General features: G+C 41.5%; 1 protein-coding gene across 5 annotated transcripts in view; it reads left to right on the top strand.

Moving 5' to 3' along the window:
* Window positions 1–19,768, top strand: part of fat3a (FAT atypical cadherin 3a) — a 182,592-nt gene that overhangs the window by 140,127 nt on the left and 22,697 nt on the right. For all 5 annotated transcript variants that reach the window (XM_086260683.1, XM_086260681.1, XM_086260682.1 and 2 more), the window contains 5 exons: window positions 4,209–4,352; window positions 4,866–5,063; window positions 13,985–14,786; window positions 15,063–15,197; window positions 15,332–15,486. In XM_086260683.1, the coding sequence (XP_086116809.1) occupies window positions 4,209–4,352; window positions 4,866–5,063; window positions 13,985–14,786; window positions 15,063–15,197; window positions 15,332–15,486 (1,434 nt within the window). The remainder of the gene's footprint in view (window positions 1–4,208; window positions 4,353–4,865; window positions 5,064–13,984; window positions 14,787–15,062; window positions 15,198–15,331; window positions 15,487–19,768) is intronic.

Here is a 19,768-nt window from a genome sequence, read left to right as displayed (position 1 = left end):
TGATGGCATCATCCACCCCGATGCTAGGCTGTACCACACAGGTCTTTCACACCCGTGGTACTTACCCTAGCTTCAGGCTAATTTTGAAAATGTATCCCATGATGCCACACAGTTGGTCTATGCAGTACCTCAGGAGCCTGGGGCTGATGTGATTCGGACCTGCAGCATTTCGCATCTTGATTAGGGCGATCGTGGCTCAAGAGTTGGGAGTTCACCTTGTAATCGGAAGGCCGGTTCGAGCCCTGGCTTGGACAGTCTCGGTCGTTGTGTCCTTGGGCAAGACACTTCATCCGTTGCCTATAGGCCCGATGGCGCCTGTGTCTGGCAGCCTCGCCTCTGTCAGTGCACCCCAGGGTGGCTGTGGCTACAATGTAGCTTGCCATCACCAGTGTGTGAATGTGTGTGTGAATGGGTGGATGACTGGTTGTGTAAAGCGCTTTGGGGTCCTTAGGGACTAGAAAAGCGCTATACAAATACAGGCCATTTACCATTTGGTCTTCTCCAGCTTGTTCCTTACATGAAGTGTTGAAAGGATAGTGGTAGGGGAGCTGTGAGTATTTTGAAGTTGAGGACTGAGAGGTGTGCAGTCATGGAAGAAAAGCAGGCACTGGTCAAAAATAGGGCATTTGCAGAAGAAGTGATTGGGCTGGAGGAGGGATGAGTGTCTGGTCAAACCTGCTGAAAAACAGGTTCAGGTCATTCACCTACCCTAAATCTCCTACAGCCTGGGAGTTGAACCTGGAACCTCCGTGGCCGTTTTCCAAGACAACATAATAATAATGTATACTTTATTGATCCCTGTGGGGAAATTACTCTCTCTGCATTTAACCCATTTATTCAGTGAAGCAGTGGGCAGCCACTAATCAGGTGCCCGGGGAGCAGTGTGTAAGGATGATACCCTACTCAGGGGTACCTCAGGGTAGCCGTTCAGTGGATTCGAACCTCTGACCTTCCGACTATGAGGCGACCACGCTACCTACTGAGCTATTCCTGCCCCCAACATGAAGTACCCTTTGAAGTTCTAGTAGAAGACATGAATGCAGCATTACTTACAATCCCTGTTGTGACGATCATCGAAAACCAACACTACGACACTACGGCAGCAGTGATCGTGAGATGCTTGGCTATAAAATGATCAGCCAGAAGAAGCAGTACACCCATGGAGTACTAGTGGCAAAGATCAAAGCAGTATGGAAGGAAGTTAATCAATAATCGGAGCTGCAGAAAGCTGTGATGAAGAAAGTCATACCTAAGATGTACAGCAAGCTTTCTATACCTGAGGCCTTGGACACTGCCAAGCAAACACTCACAGCATTGGGCAGCCACTTGAAGAGGTATACCAGAGAGATAGAAGGCAAGGGAATAAATCAGCTGTACACTACTGAACCATCCAAGGTGTACTCTGTGGTAGGACAACAATATGAGAAGAACCTCAAGGCTGGAGACAGAGCAATACTGGAAGAATATAGGATAAAGGCTAGTGGCTCTAAGAACAGAGCACAGCTACCTCCCTGAACAGGATCTTGTAACAGTCACAGTTGCAGACACTTAAGAAAGTCTCCAAAAGTTGATTCTGTTCATCTGGACGTAGCGTTTTCAGTGGGAGAAACGTTTCGTCACTCATCCAAGTGACTTCTTCAGTCTCAGCTGACTGCAGGTTTCCCCAGTGTTATAAATAGTACATTTGCATAATGACTGAAACCAGCCCACTGAAGGAACAATGGGCTGGGAGGTCACCTTCATCATAATTATGCAAATTCTCATGACCATTGATCAACAACCACTGATCAATGGCTACGAGTACCATTCACAGAGAGTTGGGGAATGGCTGCAAACACAGCATTGTAAGATGGTGAAAGATGTACCCTTAGGCCCCCTCCTCGATTCAGCGATGGTCTTTCCCTTTTCATGTAAATGGCCTCCTTGACTCCGCTCTCAAACCAGCGTTCGTCCCTGTCCAGGATGTATACATCCTCATCATTGAAAGAGTGTCCACTCCACTGGCCTGTAGGTCCTGGGAGAGTCAGGACCTACTGCAGAGTCCTGGCCTGACGAGGCAGCTCTTCTGTGTTGTGCCATCCGCTTCGCCAGAGGTTGTTTGGTTTCCCCTATGTATAAATCCTGGCAATCCTCCTGGCACTTAACAGTGTACACTATGTTACTCTGTTTGTGTCGAGGGACCCGATCCTTGGGATGGACCAATTTTTGGCGAAGCGTGTTTTGGGGTTTAAAAGCCACAGAGACATGGTGCTTAGAAAAAATGCAATTGTTCCGACACATACGGGATCACTACAGGTTTTTGCTTAGTCAGCGGTTGTCCTTCTCGGCTGGAGCTTTCTTTTGGTGCCTTCCCAGCTTTGACAAAAGTCCAGTTGGGATAACTATGTTTACGCTCTGTGTTGTAGCGTCCTGATGACACCCAGTTTATGCTCCAGTGGATGATGAGAGTCAAACCTTAAATACTGATCCATATGCGTAAGTTTCCGGTACACATTAGCTTTTAGATGTCCCCCATTACTGATGGAAATCTCACAGTCTAAGAAGGCTAGCCTGCCACTTTTCATATCCTCCCTGGTGAATTTGATATGTTGGTCCACCGAGTTAATGTGATCTGTAAATTCTGGAACATCATGAGATTTGATTTTCACCCAGGTGTCATCCACATACCTGAACCAATGACTTGGTGGTGTTCCAGGGTAGCAAAGCCCTCTTTTCCACTTCTTCCATGTACAAATTAACCACGATGGGTGAAACTGGGGAGCCCATGGCACGCGCATGTTTCTGCCTGTAGTACTGACCCTTGTATGTGAAATAGGTGGAATAAACACACAGTTCAAACACACTTGGTTGGCTCTGAGAGTGGTCCTGTTGCTGAGGTTGGGGTTATCCCGCTTTGGTGACTGGGATGCAAGTGAAGAGAGATGTAACATTGTATAAGACTATGGTTTCATCTGCCTCCATAATGACATCTCTCACCTTCTCAACAAATTTCAAAAAGTTCTGGATGTGGGGTTCAGAGCTGCCTGGGCGAAATGAAGGCACCGTTCCAAAAGTAAACGCACTCGGTCAATGCTGAGAGTGGTCCTGTTGCTGAGGTTGGGGCCATCCTGTAATCTCTTATTGAAACTGAAATTGTTGATTCGTACAACCGTTTGGAGCCTATAAAATTGGGGAAAAATAACAGGATTGCTCAATACTATTTATTTCGCTGTGAGGAGGCGATTGGCTCCAACAGAGCTTTGACTACACTCCGAAGGAGGCTATGGACAAGGCTAATGACCATTTTCCACAGCTCAACTGGCTGCTACTGCAAGGTTAATTGTGTTAATCCCAGAACCAGCACAGCTGCACTCAGCTTAGTCACTGGTGGATACCGGAGATGAAGGGAGCCACCAGTCCTGAAGGAGTCTAATCATGAAGGAGTCTTAGCAGGCCTGTGGGACTTCAGAGGCAGCAGACAGGTACTGGCAGACTCAGGGGAGTGCAGCTGTGCTAGTGGCTGATGGAAAAACTCTGGTGTGGCAGGAGTTTGGAGACTCTTGGTTGCCTTCAAAGCGGTTCTAGCAAATCGTCTGACAACTCAGAAGGGGGAAGCAGTATTCTAAACACACTGTGTACAGCGGTGCTGACCTCGACAGGGGATTTAGTCAGGTGGTGGAACGAACACGTTCAGGATCTACTCAATCCAATAGTCACACCTTCTATAGTGGAATTTTGTTTTTCATTATTTTTATTTCATTATTGGTTTTTGTAGATTATGTGTTCTGTTGGCTTCATCGAGCTTGCACGGGAACAGTTTTTAGCTGAGTATGAAGCAGTGGGGATAAAAATGAGCACCTTCAAGTCCAGCCAAAAATGGGTTGAGTGATTTCCTGATCGAGTACAAATAAATAAATTCATATTAAAAAAAATGTTGAATAATAGATTTTCTTTTGGTGTGAAATCTGTAAATGTGTCCAAATCTGCTCATGTGCCTGAATGTAGTTATACCTAGGCATGGCTCAAAAAGTAGAGGAAAAGACACTTATAGTCAAGAAGAAAAGGCCAGATTTGAATTCCATTGAAAGTTTGGGAATTTGAAACTAGCTGAATGAAAAATGAAAACTTCACTGTGCTGCTACAAAAGTAGATTTTCTGGCTTCACCATTAGGCGCCAATGCTTCATTCCTGATTTGTCTGGATATCTTCTGTTGTCTCTTTCCTTGTAGGTTCCCAGCTACTCACTTGCCATAAGAGCTTTGGATAGTGGAACCCCTGCCATGTCCTCCACTGTGATGGTAAACATAGACATTTCTGACATCAATGATAATCCACCCACCTTTTCACCGGCCAACCTCTCTGCTGTCATACAGGTAATCTTAATAATCCTCACAATCTTCAGTTGAACCCAAATATAACAATATCATGTAATAATTCAGGTGAACTATAGTACTTAAATTCCTAAGTCAGTGCTTTAAGTACGCCTGTCCCCTTCCCTATATCAGCATCTCTAAAAATTAGTCAGTGAAAAAAAGGAAAGCTTACAGTTGCTGTGAAATCTGATATTGCAACACAGGCCAAGCATATAAAAAAAATTCTCATCTCTATTTATAACTGTTATGAGCACAGATACCTACTTCATTTTATTTTGTCATGTTTCTCATGAAGAATGACATTATGAATGACCCTTGAACCTGAAATAGTCTATTAAAAGACTATACATTTGTTTTATTCTGCCGGAATGTTGATTACACTCCTGTAGATTCTTTTTCAGATGTGTATTTTTCATTTAATTTTAATTTTAATAAGATTTAAATTCAGTTTAGGAATTATGACTGAACGTGAAATGCATATAATGATTCATCGTCTTGGCTTCCCTTGACCAGGAAAACAAGCCAATTGGTACCAGTATCCTGCAGTTGTCAGTCATTGATGAGGACTCCTCTCAAAATGGCCCACCCTTCGACTTCCGTATCTTATTGGGAAATGAAGGGAGGGAGTTTGTATTGGAAAAAGATGGGACACTAGTAGCCAATCAAGTATTCAGAAGGGACCTGGCAACAGAATATGTAATTCAGATACAGGTAGAGTCAAATTGTTGTTTACACCACACAAAGTTTTTTCAGTCATTCTTCTCTACTGTCATACTATTGTAAAAGATAGTGTTTTAAGTTTTAAGCAGTGATGGAAATAACAGCGTTACAATTACTGTAATTACTGAAAAACCGCGTTTTTCAGTAATGAGTAATCTAACTATTACAATTTCTATCGTTACAACGCCGTTACCGTTACGAAGAAGAAAATAAGGTGCGGTCGCGTTACTATTTTTCAGCAAACAGACGGTTGAAGCTCTGTTCAGCTTACCGCACCTTATATCAGTTGCACGGAAGTAGCTGTCTACGTAAGTAATCTGTACGCTACAGATTTAAGCAGCTGCGAGTGCTCCCGCAGATGGCAATCACTGTCTGCTCAACAATCACTTTTTGGCACAACACCTGGAACTAAGGGGACAAAACAATTGCATGAGTGCTGCTGTTTGACTGAGGAAGAATAAAGTAGTCATGGTAAGCCAATCACATGACTACTTCAAGATGACAAAGCAACAAGGTGATATATACCAGTTTTTAAATTGCATTGATAGGCCACGTAAAACCAGAGTCATGATAAACAATATATACACAGCGTTTTTTCCTGAATAATTTTGTCACGTTTAACGTCTAAGGACAGCGCAAGCCCTTTGGTCTTGGTGGAAAAATGCACCATGCCGACCAATCAAAAATGATATGCAGGGCTCACAAAATCGCTAGCCCGACGTCCCGGGGATAGCGATTTTTCCAGTCGGGCTACCAAAATCTATCTCTGCCCTGCCCGTCGGGCTATCATAGGAAGGAAAAATATATGTCAATGCTTTTGCATTCTTTCGGAAATGTAGCTGGGTAATTATATCATTGGCATCGGTGAGCCACTGTCAATATGTGACATATTGAAATCACGTTTGAATTTGTGCTTGTTTTTTGCTTTCACTTTGCAATCGCGCGAACTGTGTATAGAGAGTGACAGCACTGATTGGTGAGTGATGATAATTTGTGCACCAATTCCTCTGACATCGTCTTATTAATCGTTAGCTTACTAACTACTAAACATGACAAGTGAAATCTCCCGCAGCAAGCTTAAACATGTGAGAGGTTGATCGTGCAGAGAATCGCTGAGCGTTATGTGAGTGCGTGTGTAAAAGCAGCAGGATATATATTTTAGTTCTGCTGAGCCAAATAAGACAGGTCAGGGTGAAGAAGTGACAGCCAAAGAAAAGATTACCACAAAACGGAAAAGTTATGACAAATCAGACTATAAGGCAAAAAGAAAGTGCAGCTTTATGGTTTCATGGACAAATGAATTTCTGTGGCTGCAATATGACGAGCTATATAACCAGGGGTGCACATACAGTAAGTGGTCCGCAGGTGCGCATTCGCTGTCAAAATAAAAAACGTGCACAAGATAAGAAGTTGCAACGCATATTTGCGTACATAGGATTTTCTGGAGGAGGACAGACATTTGTTTAGAACTCTTAAAGATGTCGAAGAAGCAAGCTCCTTTAAGCAATTACTTTGGTGTTCCTCCACCTCCAAAGAAATGTCAGAAGGAGTCCGAACCACAAAAGAAGCGCGTATTCTCGGAAAAGTGGTTGCAGGAGGTGAGCTGGCTTCAAACAAATGATGAATGCACAGAGATTTGGTGCCGAATGTGCCATGAAAATCCCACTCTAGCGGACAAAAACACTGCCTTTTATATGGACGCAAACTTGCGTTGCAACTTCTTATCTGGTGCGCGTCTTTTATTTTGACAGCGAATGCGCACATGCGGACCACTTATATGCACCCGTGTAAATAACATAATGTTCTGCCGGGTGTGTTGTTGGTTTTCCCTCGATTTCAGAGTCGACAAGCGCCTTTGTTACTGGGACCAGTAATTTTAAGAAAGGCCCCCATTAGAACCAAACAAAACATCAATCAAAAAATTGCTATCTTTTTTATTCGAAGGGCTACCAGGGATTTTGAAATTTTGCGAGCCCTGATATGGCAACATGACATTTGGCTGTTTAGGAAGAGGGGGAAGTTTTAGGAGTGACGGCGAGAAAGAGAGAGAGAAAGACAGCAGAAAAAGAGAGAGTGCGAGTTTTGAGATGTGAGAAATTTGTAACATTTAGCATGTTTGGAGTGTGTAGTTAATGTGTTGTCTTTTGTAGTTAGTGTGTAGTGTTGTGGATAGTTTTGTGTTGTGTGTCAGAACATTGAGGCGACTGCTGTCTCCAGGTAGAGAATAGGAGTGATACACCTGCTGCTGTCAGACCTGCAGGTATCAGGCTGTGATGTTCTCCTTTATAGTGGACAGAAATAATTTGTGTGGCATCTTATTGAATGCAGAACAGCTGATGGTTATGTAAATAGTTTGAAGTGGTTATTTAAAAAAGGGGTAAAAGGTAAATGCCTGCAAATAGCTTTGTTGTTTGCAAAATGTGTGCATATGATTTTAAAATTGGCAATTTATATTTGCATTTAAAGTTATGAAATATGGTTCATTAAACATGTTTGTTGTTGTTACAGTAAAAATATAACTTTTTCGGGACTTCCGGTTTAGGTGACTATGGCGTAGGTCGCACCGAGCGTAGCTCCTGCAGAGTCTAGTTATTATCTAGCATTTCCAGGCACATTTTGACGGGTTTTTTCTTTTTGTATAGTTCCGAGACAAGACTGTTTTTGCTTTTTGTGTTTACAATGTCGCGTAAGGTTAATAAGAGCGCAAGCACCTCTCAGCAGAACTTGCGGCCTGCTGCTAAAACTGCATCCCCGCCTCGTGGTAAAACTTCGCCACTGCCTGGGTCACCCGACACGCCGCTCGTCGATACGGAAAAATTCACGAAGGCTGAACTCCTCTCTGAACTTCGTGAAGAAATTTCAGCACTGTTTAAAAAGGAACTGACGGCACCGTTTGCGGAGAATCTCACGTCTATCAGGTCCGACATACAGCAACTAAAAACGGACCTTTCCTCAGATATAACTACCATGCGGCAGGAATTCGCTGGCCTCAGGAGCACAGTTACGGAGATGGAACAGTCTCTCTCCACATGCACGGATGATATTGTCCACCTCCAAGCCAAAGTGGATGCGATGTCAAAGGAGTTGGCCAAATTGGAGAATAAATGCGAGGATTTGGAGTCCAGGTCTCGCCGCAATAATATACGCATTGTTGGCGTGCCAGAGGAGAACGTCCTGTCCGCTACAGATGTGTCCGTGCTGTTGATGGAGGCATTTCAGCTTGGGAAGGAGCCGCTTGTAGACAGAGTCCACCGAACTTTGGCCCCCAAACCTAACACCGGTGAACGCCCCCGTGCTATGGTTGTGAAGCTGCACTATTACGCGGACTGTGCTAGGATTCTCCAGAAGGCCAGGGAGCTGCAGAGGGTGCAGATAAATAATATGACCATTTCTGTGTTCCCCGACCACACCGCTAAGACAGCGCGGGCCCGTGCGGCTTTCAATGAGGTCCGTCGCCAGCTTCGCGGCATCCAGGGAGTCCGATTTGGGATCCTCTATCCGGCAAGATTCCACTTATCAAGGAATGCAGCGCGACTTCGTCTCGCCAGATGAGGCCAAGGAATATATTAAGACAATAACCACGCGATAAAAAATATAGCGGGACAATGTTTGTTTGTTTGAAATAGCGCATGATCCAAATCCAAACATCATTGTGGTAAGCTAAGTTTGTTACTCTGCCAAACACTTGTTTTGTTTTACCTGTCTAATAGTAAAATATAATTGGGTTATTTTTATTTTATTTGTGCCTTTTAATCTATTGAGAAATGACTCTGTTGGAGCTTTGGTTTGACACGGTTCGTTTCGTAGTCGGGAGCGTTTTTGTTTAGATTGCTCCGGGTGGGAGCGTGCACTGCCGTCTCCATCGTTTGGGGATGGGGGCTTTTGCTGTGCAGGGGGGAGGCGGGAGGGTGTGTTTGACGTGTTATTATTATTTTTATTCTGAAGCTGTACTTCTGTTGTTGTGGGTTTGCGTTTGTGTGTTTGTGTGAGTGTGTTTTTCCCACTTGTTCTTTCTTTGGGGGTGAAGAAATAAGTATTTTCTCTTTTATCTTTCTGCAATGACCAGTACTTCAGGTCAGTCCTTAGGCAATTGTGGTATTAGATTTTTAACTTGGAATGTCAAAGGTATGAATAGCCCAATTAAACGATCTAAAATATTCTCGCATCTTAAACGTTTAAAGAGTGATGTAATGTTTTTGCAAGAGACCCATTTGCGAAATCGGGATCATCTTAGGCTCAGGTGCCCATGGGTAGGTCATACTTTCCATTCAATGTTTAATTCAAAAGCCAGGGGGGTGGCGATCTTAATAAACAGAAGGGTACAGTTTACAGCCTCTGAGATTAAAGCTGACAAAAACGGGAGATATTTGGTTGTTGTAGGCACCATGTACAATGTACCCGTCCTCTTAGTCAATGTGTATGCGCCAAATTTTGATAATCCAGGTTTTACAGATGCACTTTTGAGTAGTCTCCCTTCCCTTGATACTCATCTTTTGATATTGGGTGGTGACTTAAACTGTGTTATTGATCCTGCCTTAGATCGCTCGAATCCTCGGACCCTGACCCAATCCTCTATGTCCAAGTCTATTTCAGAGTTTATGTCTCAGAATGGTTTTGTAGATCCCTGGAGGTTTTCTAACCCTACTACCAGAGCGTACTCTTTCGTTTCTCAGGTACATCAGTCCTTTTCGCGGATTGATTATTTTTTTGTGGACGGTTCCCTTATTCCAAAAGTACTGTCATCTACATATCATCCTATTGTCATTTCCGATCACGCACCACTTACCGTTGACATCAAGCTCATAGCCCAGTCCTCTTTTTCCTCACCCTGGAGATTTAACTCTTTGTTGCTTTCGGATGAGGGGTTTGTTACCTTTATCAAATCCGCAATTGATGAATTTATGGTGTTTAACGACAGCGATACTGTTACGAGGTCATTACTTTGGGAATCTCTTAAGGCATATGTGCGTGGGCAAATAATTTCTTTCTCTGCCCATTCCACTAAAAGCCACAAAGCCACTTGACTTGACTTGTGACATAGATAGACAGGTTGTTGACAGTCCCACTCCTGATTTGCATAAAAGACGACTTGACTTGCAGACCGAATTTGATTTACTTTCTACGGCAGATGCTGAACGTCTCTTACTTCGTGCGCGTGCGACTTATTATGAACATGGTGATAAGCCCAGAAGGCTTTTGGCCCATCAGTTAAAACGTCAGGCCTCTTCTCGATTAATTTCTCACATTAAAGATGCGGCAGGCAACTTGGTCTCTGATTCAAAGGAAGTCAACGAGGTGTTTAAGACGTATTATTCCTCCCTATATGAATCTGAATCTGCTGCTGACGGCTCTGAGATGGATTCCTTTTTTAACGGTCTTATAATGCCCACTGTCGATCCTGTTATAGCTGAACAATTAGATGCCCCTTTTAGGTTGGATGAAATTGTGCATGCAATCAAGACCATGCACAATAGTAAGGCACCAGGACCTGATGGGTTTTCAGTTGAATTTTTAAAAACATTTGTAGACAAGTTAGCCCCACTACTTCTTTCAGTGTATAATGAATCTTTTGAACGTGGTCTATTGCCCCCTACATTGTCTCAAGCACTAATTACTGTTCTCTTAAAGAAGGGTAAGGATCCTACGTCTTGCACCTCGTATAGGCCTATTTCACTGCTGAATGTTGATGTTAAAGTCTTGGCTAAAATTTTAGCAATTCGCCTTGAAAAGGTTCTTCCTACTATTATTTCAGATGAACAGAATGGCTTTATTAAAGGCCGCCAGCTGTTCTTTAATGTCCGCACGCTTTTGAATGTCATTCTTTCCCAACACTCGACCACTAATTCAGAAGTAGTTATCTCACTTGATGCTGAGAAAGCTTTCGATCGTGTGGAGTGGAGCTTTCTCTTTGCGGTCTTGCAAAGATTTGGTTTCAAGGACAGATTCATTTCATGGATTCGACTGTTGTACAAGGCACCCCAAGCCAGTGTCTATACGAATGGTGTTTCCTCTGGCTACTTCTCATTGTCATGCGGCACGAGACAGGGTTGCCCCCTGTCCCCCCTACTTTTTGCTATTGTAATTGAACCCCTATCTATAGCTTTGAAGGCTCTTCCTCATTTTCGTGGTATTTCCCAGTCAGGCCTTGACGTAAAATTGTCTTTATATGCAGATGACCTGCTTCTATATGTTTCTGATCCCTTATCTAGCATACCATCGATTGTGTCTCTATTAAACAAGTTCGGCTCTCTGTCAGGTTACAAAATAAATCTTCTTAAAAGTGAATGTTTCCCCATAAATTCTTTGAGTCTTACACTTAAACAATCTGACATTCCTTTTAGACTTAGCCCTGCCGGCTTTAAGTATTTGGGAGTTAACGTGACTCGTACTTTGTCTTCTCTGTACTCTTCCAATTTCTCCCCTTTAATGACTCAAATTCAATCGGATTTTCAGAGATGGAAATCGCTACCTTTGTCCCTAATTGGTCGGATCAATGCTGTAAAGATGAACATTTTGCCTCGATTGTTATTTCAGAGTATTCCTATATTTTTACCTAAAGCTTTTTTCAAAAAGTTAGACCAGCTAGTTACATCGTTTTTGTGGGGAGGGAAACACCCCAGGGTGAGGAAATCATTATTACAGAGACTGACATTTGATGGTGGTCTTGCCTTGCCTAACTTTTTATTTTACTATTGGTCCTCTCATGTTCACAAATTGACCCATTGGCTTGAATCTCAAGAACTGCTGTGGTGCAAACTGGAACGCCTGTCGTGCACTTCCTCATCCTTAGAAGCTTTATTGTTCTCTCCACTACCACTTAAGCCTTCTCATTTCACCCAAAATCCCGTGGTACAGTCTAGTCTAAGGGTCTGGTCACAATTCAGGAGTCATTTTAAGTACATCTCTGCGTCAGTACACATGCCCATCACGCAGAACCATCTGTTTACTCCTGGCCTCATTGATGGTACCTATGTACAGTGGAAGCGTCATGGTATTAATACGTTTAAGGATCTCTATAAAGATGGTACTTTCTTAACTTTTTTAGACCTGTGTTCAGAAACAAATCTTCCGGCTACCAATCTATTCCGTTATTTTCAGGCACGGCATTGCACTTCTGCTCTCTTCCCCTCCTACCCTCTTCTTCCAAATGTCCAACCGTGGGAGGAATTCTTATCCCTTAAACCCAATAAGAAGTCAATTATATCTTTAATATATAAACAACTTATGGATTTAAATGTCCATTCAGTTGCTAAAATTAGGGGGGCTTGGGAGCGGGAGTTAGGAGTAATTTTTTCGGATCAGCAATGGGAGAAGGCAGTATCCAATGTCCGTTATAGTACGTCCTGTGCCAGGTTACAACTTATCCAGTTCAAGGTGTTGTACAGGGTTTACTATTCAAAGTCTCGTCTGTCTGAGATTTACCCACAAGTGATGGATCAGTGTGAGAGATGTCATGCCACCCCATGTGACCTAGGCCATATGTTCTTTCTGTGCCCAAGACTCCATGGCTTCTGGAGTCGGTATTCAGTTATTCTTTCCAAGGCTCTTGGGACCCAAATCTGCATGGACCCTTTTCTAGCTGTTTTTGGGCTTCCAGTCAACACTGGTCTAACCGACCCTACACACTTCAAAATTTTAGCCTTTACATCACTTTTGGCTAGACGTTGCATCTTACTCCTTTGGAAATCTTCAAAGCCACCTTCAGTTTCTTTTTGGTTTAGAGATGTGATGTCATTTCTTAAATTGCAAAAGATAGGCCTTGTGGCGAAGGGCAAATACAGAGAATTTTATCGTATCTGGGGCCCCTTCGTAGACTATTGCAAGTCATTACACGCTCTACCAGCTGATTAATATCATATCTCTTCCCCCCCCCCTTTTTTTTTGTGTGTGTGTGTTTTGGGGTTTGTTGTTTGTGTTTGTTTTGGGTTTCTTATTAGGTTTTGTTTTGTTTGTTTATTTAAGTGTGTGTGTGGGTGTGCCTGTGTGTGTGTGTGTTATCGTATCTGTTCATGTAAGAAAAACTAAAAAATATGTGAGGGGAACAGATTGTATTGTCATTGTAAACCACTGTACACTTGTCTCTCAATAAAATTATGAGAAAAAAAAAATAACTTTTTCTACTCGGATTTTATGTTTTTTGTCTGATTTTAGATCAATTGTGTTAGTACAGCATGTCAAAATGAAAACATAACTGTAAATTCAGACACGTTAGGTCGTGCTGAAAAGGATGATACCAAACAAGGCAAAGCTTTTAAAGGTGAAATGTAGAGGGAAAATCAAAAGCAGTTAAAAATGGGCAATTATACCCTGGACCCCAGAGGGTTAAACATTTTATTTAAAGTAACGCAATAGTTATTTTCAAGTAATTAATTACTTTTAGAATATTGTAACTCAGTTACTTTTTTTGAAGAAGTAACTAGTAACTGTAATTAATTACTTTTTCAAAGTAACTTGCCCAACACTGGTTTTAAGTTCAGCAAACTTTAGCGAAGCATGTATCTACCATTGCTGTGTCACAATTTGGCCACAATGCCTGCTGCTCAGCAAGTTCTACATTCTTCAGTTTAAAAAAATGTTGTACCTTGCTAAAAAAAAAAAATTAAAGCAGCAATTAAAATGGTATATATTCATGTTTGTCGAAATGGTATTTAAAATGTTAGAGCCTGTTGGCTGAGGTACATTCTAGTGGTGAATTATTTTGATAGCCTTTTCTGTCTTTTGTCTATATGTCTACTGCTATTGTTAAAAAGGTAGAAATGTCAAAAAATATATTTTTGAAATATCCTCATTTAAAAAAGCTAAAGTAAAAGAAAGGTTGCATATTTCAAATATCTTTTAATCTAGTTTATACTTTTAATATTTTTCATTGGTTGTTTTTCTACTTCTGACTTCTGATCTGACTTTTCCTGCAGGTGACAGATTCGGGGAAGCCTCCTTTGTCATCCTCCTCCATACTCACAATCAGGGTGATTGAGGAGAGCCTCCATCGACCAGTAGCAGTACCACTGGACATTCATATTGTTACTATGGAGGATGAATTTCCTGGTGGTGTGATTGGTCAGCTACATGCCACCGATGCTGACCCTTATGATGTTTTGACTTTTGGTCACGCTCCTTCAGCTCAACGTAGTCTCTTTAAGATTAGTCCTCATGATGGAAAGATCATAGCCCTGGGTGGTTTGGATGCAGGCAGGTACTTTCTTAATGCTAGTGTCAGTGATGGCCGCTTTGCTGTTCCTGTACCCGTAAGTGTGCATGTGGAGCAGGCAACACCAGACATGTTGCGTGAAGCAGTGACAGTGCGTTTTGAGAGAGTGGCACCACAAGACTTTGTGGCGTTGTACTTGAAAAGCATGTTAAATGTGCTCCAGCAGTGTGCTGCTACTCAACAGCAGGACTCACTGCATTTGCTAAGTTTGCAGCCAGTTGGAGGGACGCAACAGCTGGATATGCTCATCACCATGGAAAAAGCAGGTGGTGGATACTATAAGGCAGCCTACCTCACCCAAAAACTAAGTGCATCACGGCGAAACCTGGAGGAAGTGCTTAGAGTATCAGCTATCCTGGATAAGAACTGTTCTGGATTAGACTGTCGTGGGGCTCAGTGCGAACAGAGCATTGTCTTGGATTCACACAATCTCGCTACATATAGTAACCCACGGGTCAGCTTTGTCTCACCTCGCTTTCACCGGACCTCACGCTGTACATGCAATGGTAAATCAGAATTGTTTTTCTTTGCAGTCTTGCCTTAGACTACATGTAAGATACCTTTTTTGTGTATAGCACTTTGTGACTGGTAAAGTAAATTAAAGTAATTTTATCCAGTTGCACTGCAGCTTAGGTTAAGTGGAGTGAGTTGGGTACTTGCTAAACTCCCCTTGCTGTCTTTGTTTCTTCTATTGTTTCTTACTGTGTTTCATTGGGATCGTTTCTCAATAGTTTCTTACTTTCTGTCCCTGTGTTTTGTGTGCATGTGTGTATGTATGACAGATGACAGCTGTTCTGTCCTGTCAGAACAATGCGAGGACCAACCCTGTCCACCAGACATGCAGTGTGTTTCAATAGAGGCCAATAGAGGGCGTTATGCATGCCAGTGTCCACAAGGCAAACTTGGAGAGTGTGCAGGTACATATGTCAGCAAAAGAGAAACAATCCAAAGTCAGCATGAAACTAAAAAATGCAAGAACAACAAGTAAAAACTAACTGTAATGTAACTCTAGAGTAATGTCTAACATTTGTTGTTGTTATTTTTGGTGCAGGACATTCATCTTTGAGTTTCTCAGGTAACAGCTACATCAAGTACAGACTCTCTGGCCAGCTGCAAACAGAGTTGAAACTGAGCCTGAGGATCAGAACACTGCAGAGCCAAGGAATTATCATGTACACACACACTGAGCCCTGCACTGTGCTTAAGGTACATTCACACATATTACTGTAGTGTTTCCACCACTGCAAAGGACATTTTATTGATAGTCATTTGTTGAAAAGTAACCCATCATGTCATATCATAGCATATCATATCATTAACAGAAGCCTAAATCTTATGCTACTGAGCTCTTGAGTCGTTAAAATAGTCTAGTCTTACTACATTTAGTAAACTCTTTTAAATTGAGTTTTCCTATGCTTATGTTTTATTTGTTCATATTATCACTTTGTTTTTGTTCAAATTGATTTAAACTAATTTTACTTTTTTGTATTAAATTCAGTTTTGTTTTTACTTAAAACTTAAAAAAGTCTGTTCATATTGTATTTTATTTTACTGAGCAGCACGCCATTCCACCTATTTAAGCTATTTTTTAATGTATGTTTGTCATGTTTACCTTAGCTGCTATAATCTTATCTGTGTTTAGAACCTGTCATGCAGTTAAGTCCAGGTCAAAGTGTTTCACAGGTGATTGACAAGCCAAATAAATAACGTGTCATAATAAGAAGATAAAAATAAACTGAAGAGAATAAATCATTAGATTAATTAATTATTTGATTAAATAAATGAAAATTTAAAACAATCTAAAAGCAGAGCAAGAGTGTAAGATAAGATACATGAAGATGGCGGTGTGCAACGTCACAGTGGCTCTACACTCTTTTTTTCCTTTTTGCATGTTTTTTTGTTAGCGCTAATTTCACTTCTGTTTTTAAGGATATATAATATGAAAACTTTGCATAAAACATCCCGCAAATATTTCAGAAGTATTCGGAAGAGAGGCGAACAGTTTAAGTCTACTGAAAACTGAAACTTTGTCTCTGTTTTAACAGAGACAGAGTGACACTGAAAACTCACTAGATCATGACTTCAGCCTCAAACACTCCCAAACAGCCATGGCAACTCATGGTATCATCACTAAACATCTTGTAGCAGTTCATGGTACAAAAGGCTGCATCATGGCATTGCTTCGAAATGCAGCAGAAAGTTGTGACAGCACCACTTTGGAATGTACCCTAAACAGTCATCAATCACAAATGCCACCACAAGTTATGGCATCATCTCAAACATCTAAACATCACCCTTAAAGAGTTACAGGAGCTTGTGGCTTGACCTCTAATGGCAGGTCAATCCAACTGATGGTGTCACAACCTCAGGGGTCAGCAACCGTTAAGACCCAAAGAGCCATTTGGACCCTGTTTCCACACAAAACAGAAACACTGGGAGCCGCAAATACTTTTTGACATCTAAAATTAAGATAATACTGTATATATTGTTTTTTACTTTAATGCTTTGTGTGAAACAACTAAGGTGTGTTGCTTATGAAATCCATGAAGTGCTACAGAGAAAATTACATTTTATTTATGTAATTAAGACATTTTGAACTCTTAAAGAAATCTAACAAAAGGAAAGACACCCAGCTGAACTAAAATGATCCATGTAGCAAACAAAAACTGTTGTGAGCCGCCACCCTTATATCGCCTTTGGGCTTTTGGAGCCTTGACCTGACTTTTAAAAAATAATTGGAAAAAAAGCACTATGCTGCTAAAAAATTAAAAATAAATATTTGCAAAATCCTGCCTAAATATGTATTTTACCTGGTTAATGTGTGTGGCCGGGTGTGGTCTGCAGCACTGCTGCAGGGGAGGCGGACGCACCAGAGCAGCACCCACAATCACGACTCGCCACCTTAACGTCTGTGCTATCTATGCTGTTGTTGGTATATGTCGGGCTGTGAGCTGAAAAGCTACAGCCGGCTGTATGCGTACAGCAACAGTGTGTGAAAATTGGTCAATAAAGAGATGCTGAAAAGCATGTTCATGGAAACATCGTCGGGTCTGCCGTGATATGTTTACAATGGGGCTGTACTTTCATCTTTACGCAGGACTGTAAGCTGCCATCTGTGAGGCGTGAGCGGTGTTTGTTTTTAACATTCTCACGGTGGAGAATAGCTGCTGACAATGTGGACCCGAAGATCCATAACTGGCCTACCTGGGGTTGAAAGTCTCGATAAATGCACGGCGTTTCGGCGGGTACACCGGCTTCCGCGAGTGTGACGCTTATTTTGAGCGATGAAAAAATAATAAAATATCATTTTATTTTTATATTACAATGTCACAACAATCTTCCAATTTAGAACTACAAGTTAAAAAAATAACTAACAGAAATAAAATACACTTCAGCTAAATACTTCTAATTTATTTTCCCAAACCACGCGGAGCCGCACTATAAGGACAAAAGACCCCTGCACTACCTGTACGACTACTAGGTGCTAATACCACACTTTAGCAATTGATCCAGAGCGACAGCTAGCTCATAGGATTGCAGAACTCTCAGCAACTTTATCTCCACTGCTACTTCTCTCTATTATAAACAAAATGGTTCAACTGAGGTTACAGATTGCTACACAACTTTGAACCAGGAATGTTGCATTATTTTAATTAGAGACCAATGCAATATCTGACTGTTAAAGACAGACTATTTTATCTTCATTTTATCCTCATGAGTTTGCAGTCAACACGACAATGTCAATGTATAGCCCAACTGATGTGAATGTTAGTATAGTTCTGATCCATCTATGAATGAAATAACCAAGCAGCAAAACATGATGGAGCAGTTTATATTATAAGTCGATATTTCAGTGATAGGGCTTTAAATTATGACTCAGAAATAAGGTGGTAAATTAAGGTCGAAATAAGAAAGCAATAATATGGAAATAGCACATTAATACCACTTAATTACCAAATTAATACCCATGTAGTAGCCAACTACCGTTGATACATATTATTGACACACAGGTATAGCTGTGTAATATTACATTGAAATTCATGTAACTGGGTAATAATTGTACCAAAATAGGAACTAATATTGTGGGGAAAAAAACATGAGTATGGGGCAAAACCAGTTAGCAATAGTATAGTTATATTTTGCTAACAATAGAGAATTTTTCTATACTGCTTTGTGGTAGTATTTTTGTAATAATAAGGTAATATTGGTTGATGCTTTAACATATTACACTATTATTATAATATAACCCTGGAATTATTTTGAAGGTAACATTGTAACTAATATGTGAATGGTGTGACCTATAACCTATAAAAACATTTGGTAGTTTCTGTGTAATAACCAGGAAACAGGACTACAAAACCTGATATTTCTTTCTAATTCCATGTTGAGAGCCTATTAAAGCAAACTTTAAGAAGTTATGAGTCATTATTACCATTAAAGATGAACAGTGGTTCATGTGTATTTGGATTAGTCAAGTCCAAACTGCAGTGGGATTGCTGCTAGTACTGGACTTGGTATGTGGCTTCCTACTAAAATTTTAGTGGTAAAGGCTACAAAACCTGAAAAAAAAAAAAAAACTGTGATCAACCATTTTAATAGGCACACAGAGGGATCATGCATTTAGCCAGCCACAGAAAACAGCCAGCCACAGATATGCCAAATAAATTTGCAAGGTATGCAGGTGTACCTAATATAGTAGCTGGGCACATGTAGTAGTAATGTGATAGCTGCACACTGACAAACTGTTCTCACAAAAACGAAGTGACTGAGCCCAACCCCTTAAAAACATCCACACCACACCACAATCCCTCCCCAAACTTTACACTTGCCACAGTGCAGTCAGACAATTACGGTTCTCCGGGCAATCCAAACTCATTCATTTGATTGCCAGACAGAGAAGTGTGATTCATTACTCTAAAGAACACCTCTCCACTGTCTAGTGCAGGGGTGGGCAATCTCAGTCCTCGAGGGCCGGTGTCCCTGCAGGTTTTAGATCTCACCTTGGGTCAACACACCTGAATCACATGATTAGTTCGTTACCAGGCCTCTGGAGAACTTCAGGACATGTTGAGGAGCTAATTTAGCCATTTAAATCAGCTGTGTTGGTTCGAGGACACATGGGACACCGGCCCTTGTGGACTGAGATTGCCCACCCCTGGTCTAGTGGTTGCATCGTTAACGATTCTGTATCTGATGTAATGTTGGATGCAGCCCATGGAGATCTTGACACACTGTTCTTGAGCTAATCCGAAGGCCACAAGAAGTTTGGAGGACTGTAGAAATTGGCTCTGCAGAAAGTTTGCAAACTCTGCACGCTATTGATCCATTATTTCACAAAAATTTGTCAATTAATCTGCATACCTAGGTGCTTGGTTGTATACACCTGTGGCCATGAATGTAACTCAAACACCTGGATCTATGATTTGGATGGGTGAGTGAATACTTTGAGCAATATAGTGAATAACCATTAAACTGGAAGAGAGATAAG

The sequence above is a fragment of the Aulonocara sp. 'chitande type north' Nkhata Bay genome, linkage group LG14 (assembly GCF_057382095.1).
Source record: "Aulonocara sp. 'chitande type north' Nkhata Bay isolate Kocher_YH1m ecotype deep benthic linkage group LG14, A_spYH_male_GT1.1, whole genome shotgun sequence".
Taxonomy (NCBI): Eukaryota; Metazoa; Chordata; class Actinopteri; order Cichliformes; family Cichlidae; genus Aulonocara; species Aulonocara sp. 'chitande type north' Nkhata Bay.
Note: the sequence above shows the minus strand (reverse complement) of the source record. Positions and strands in the feature narration are given on the sequence as shown.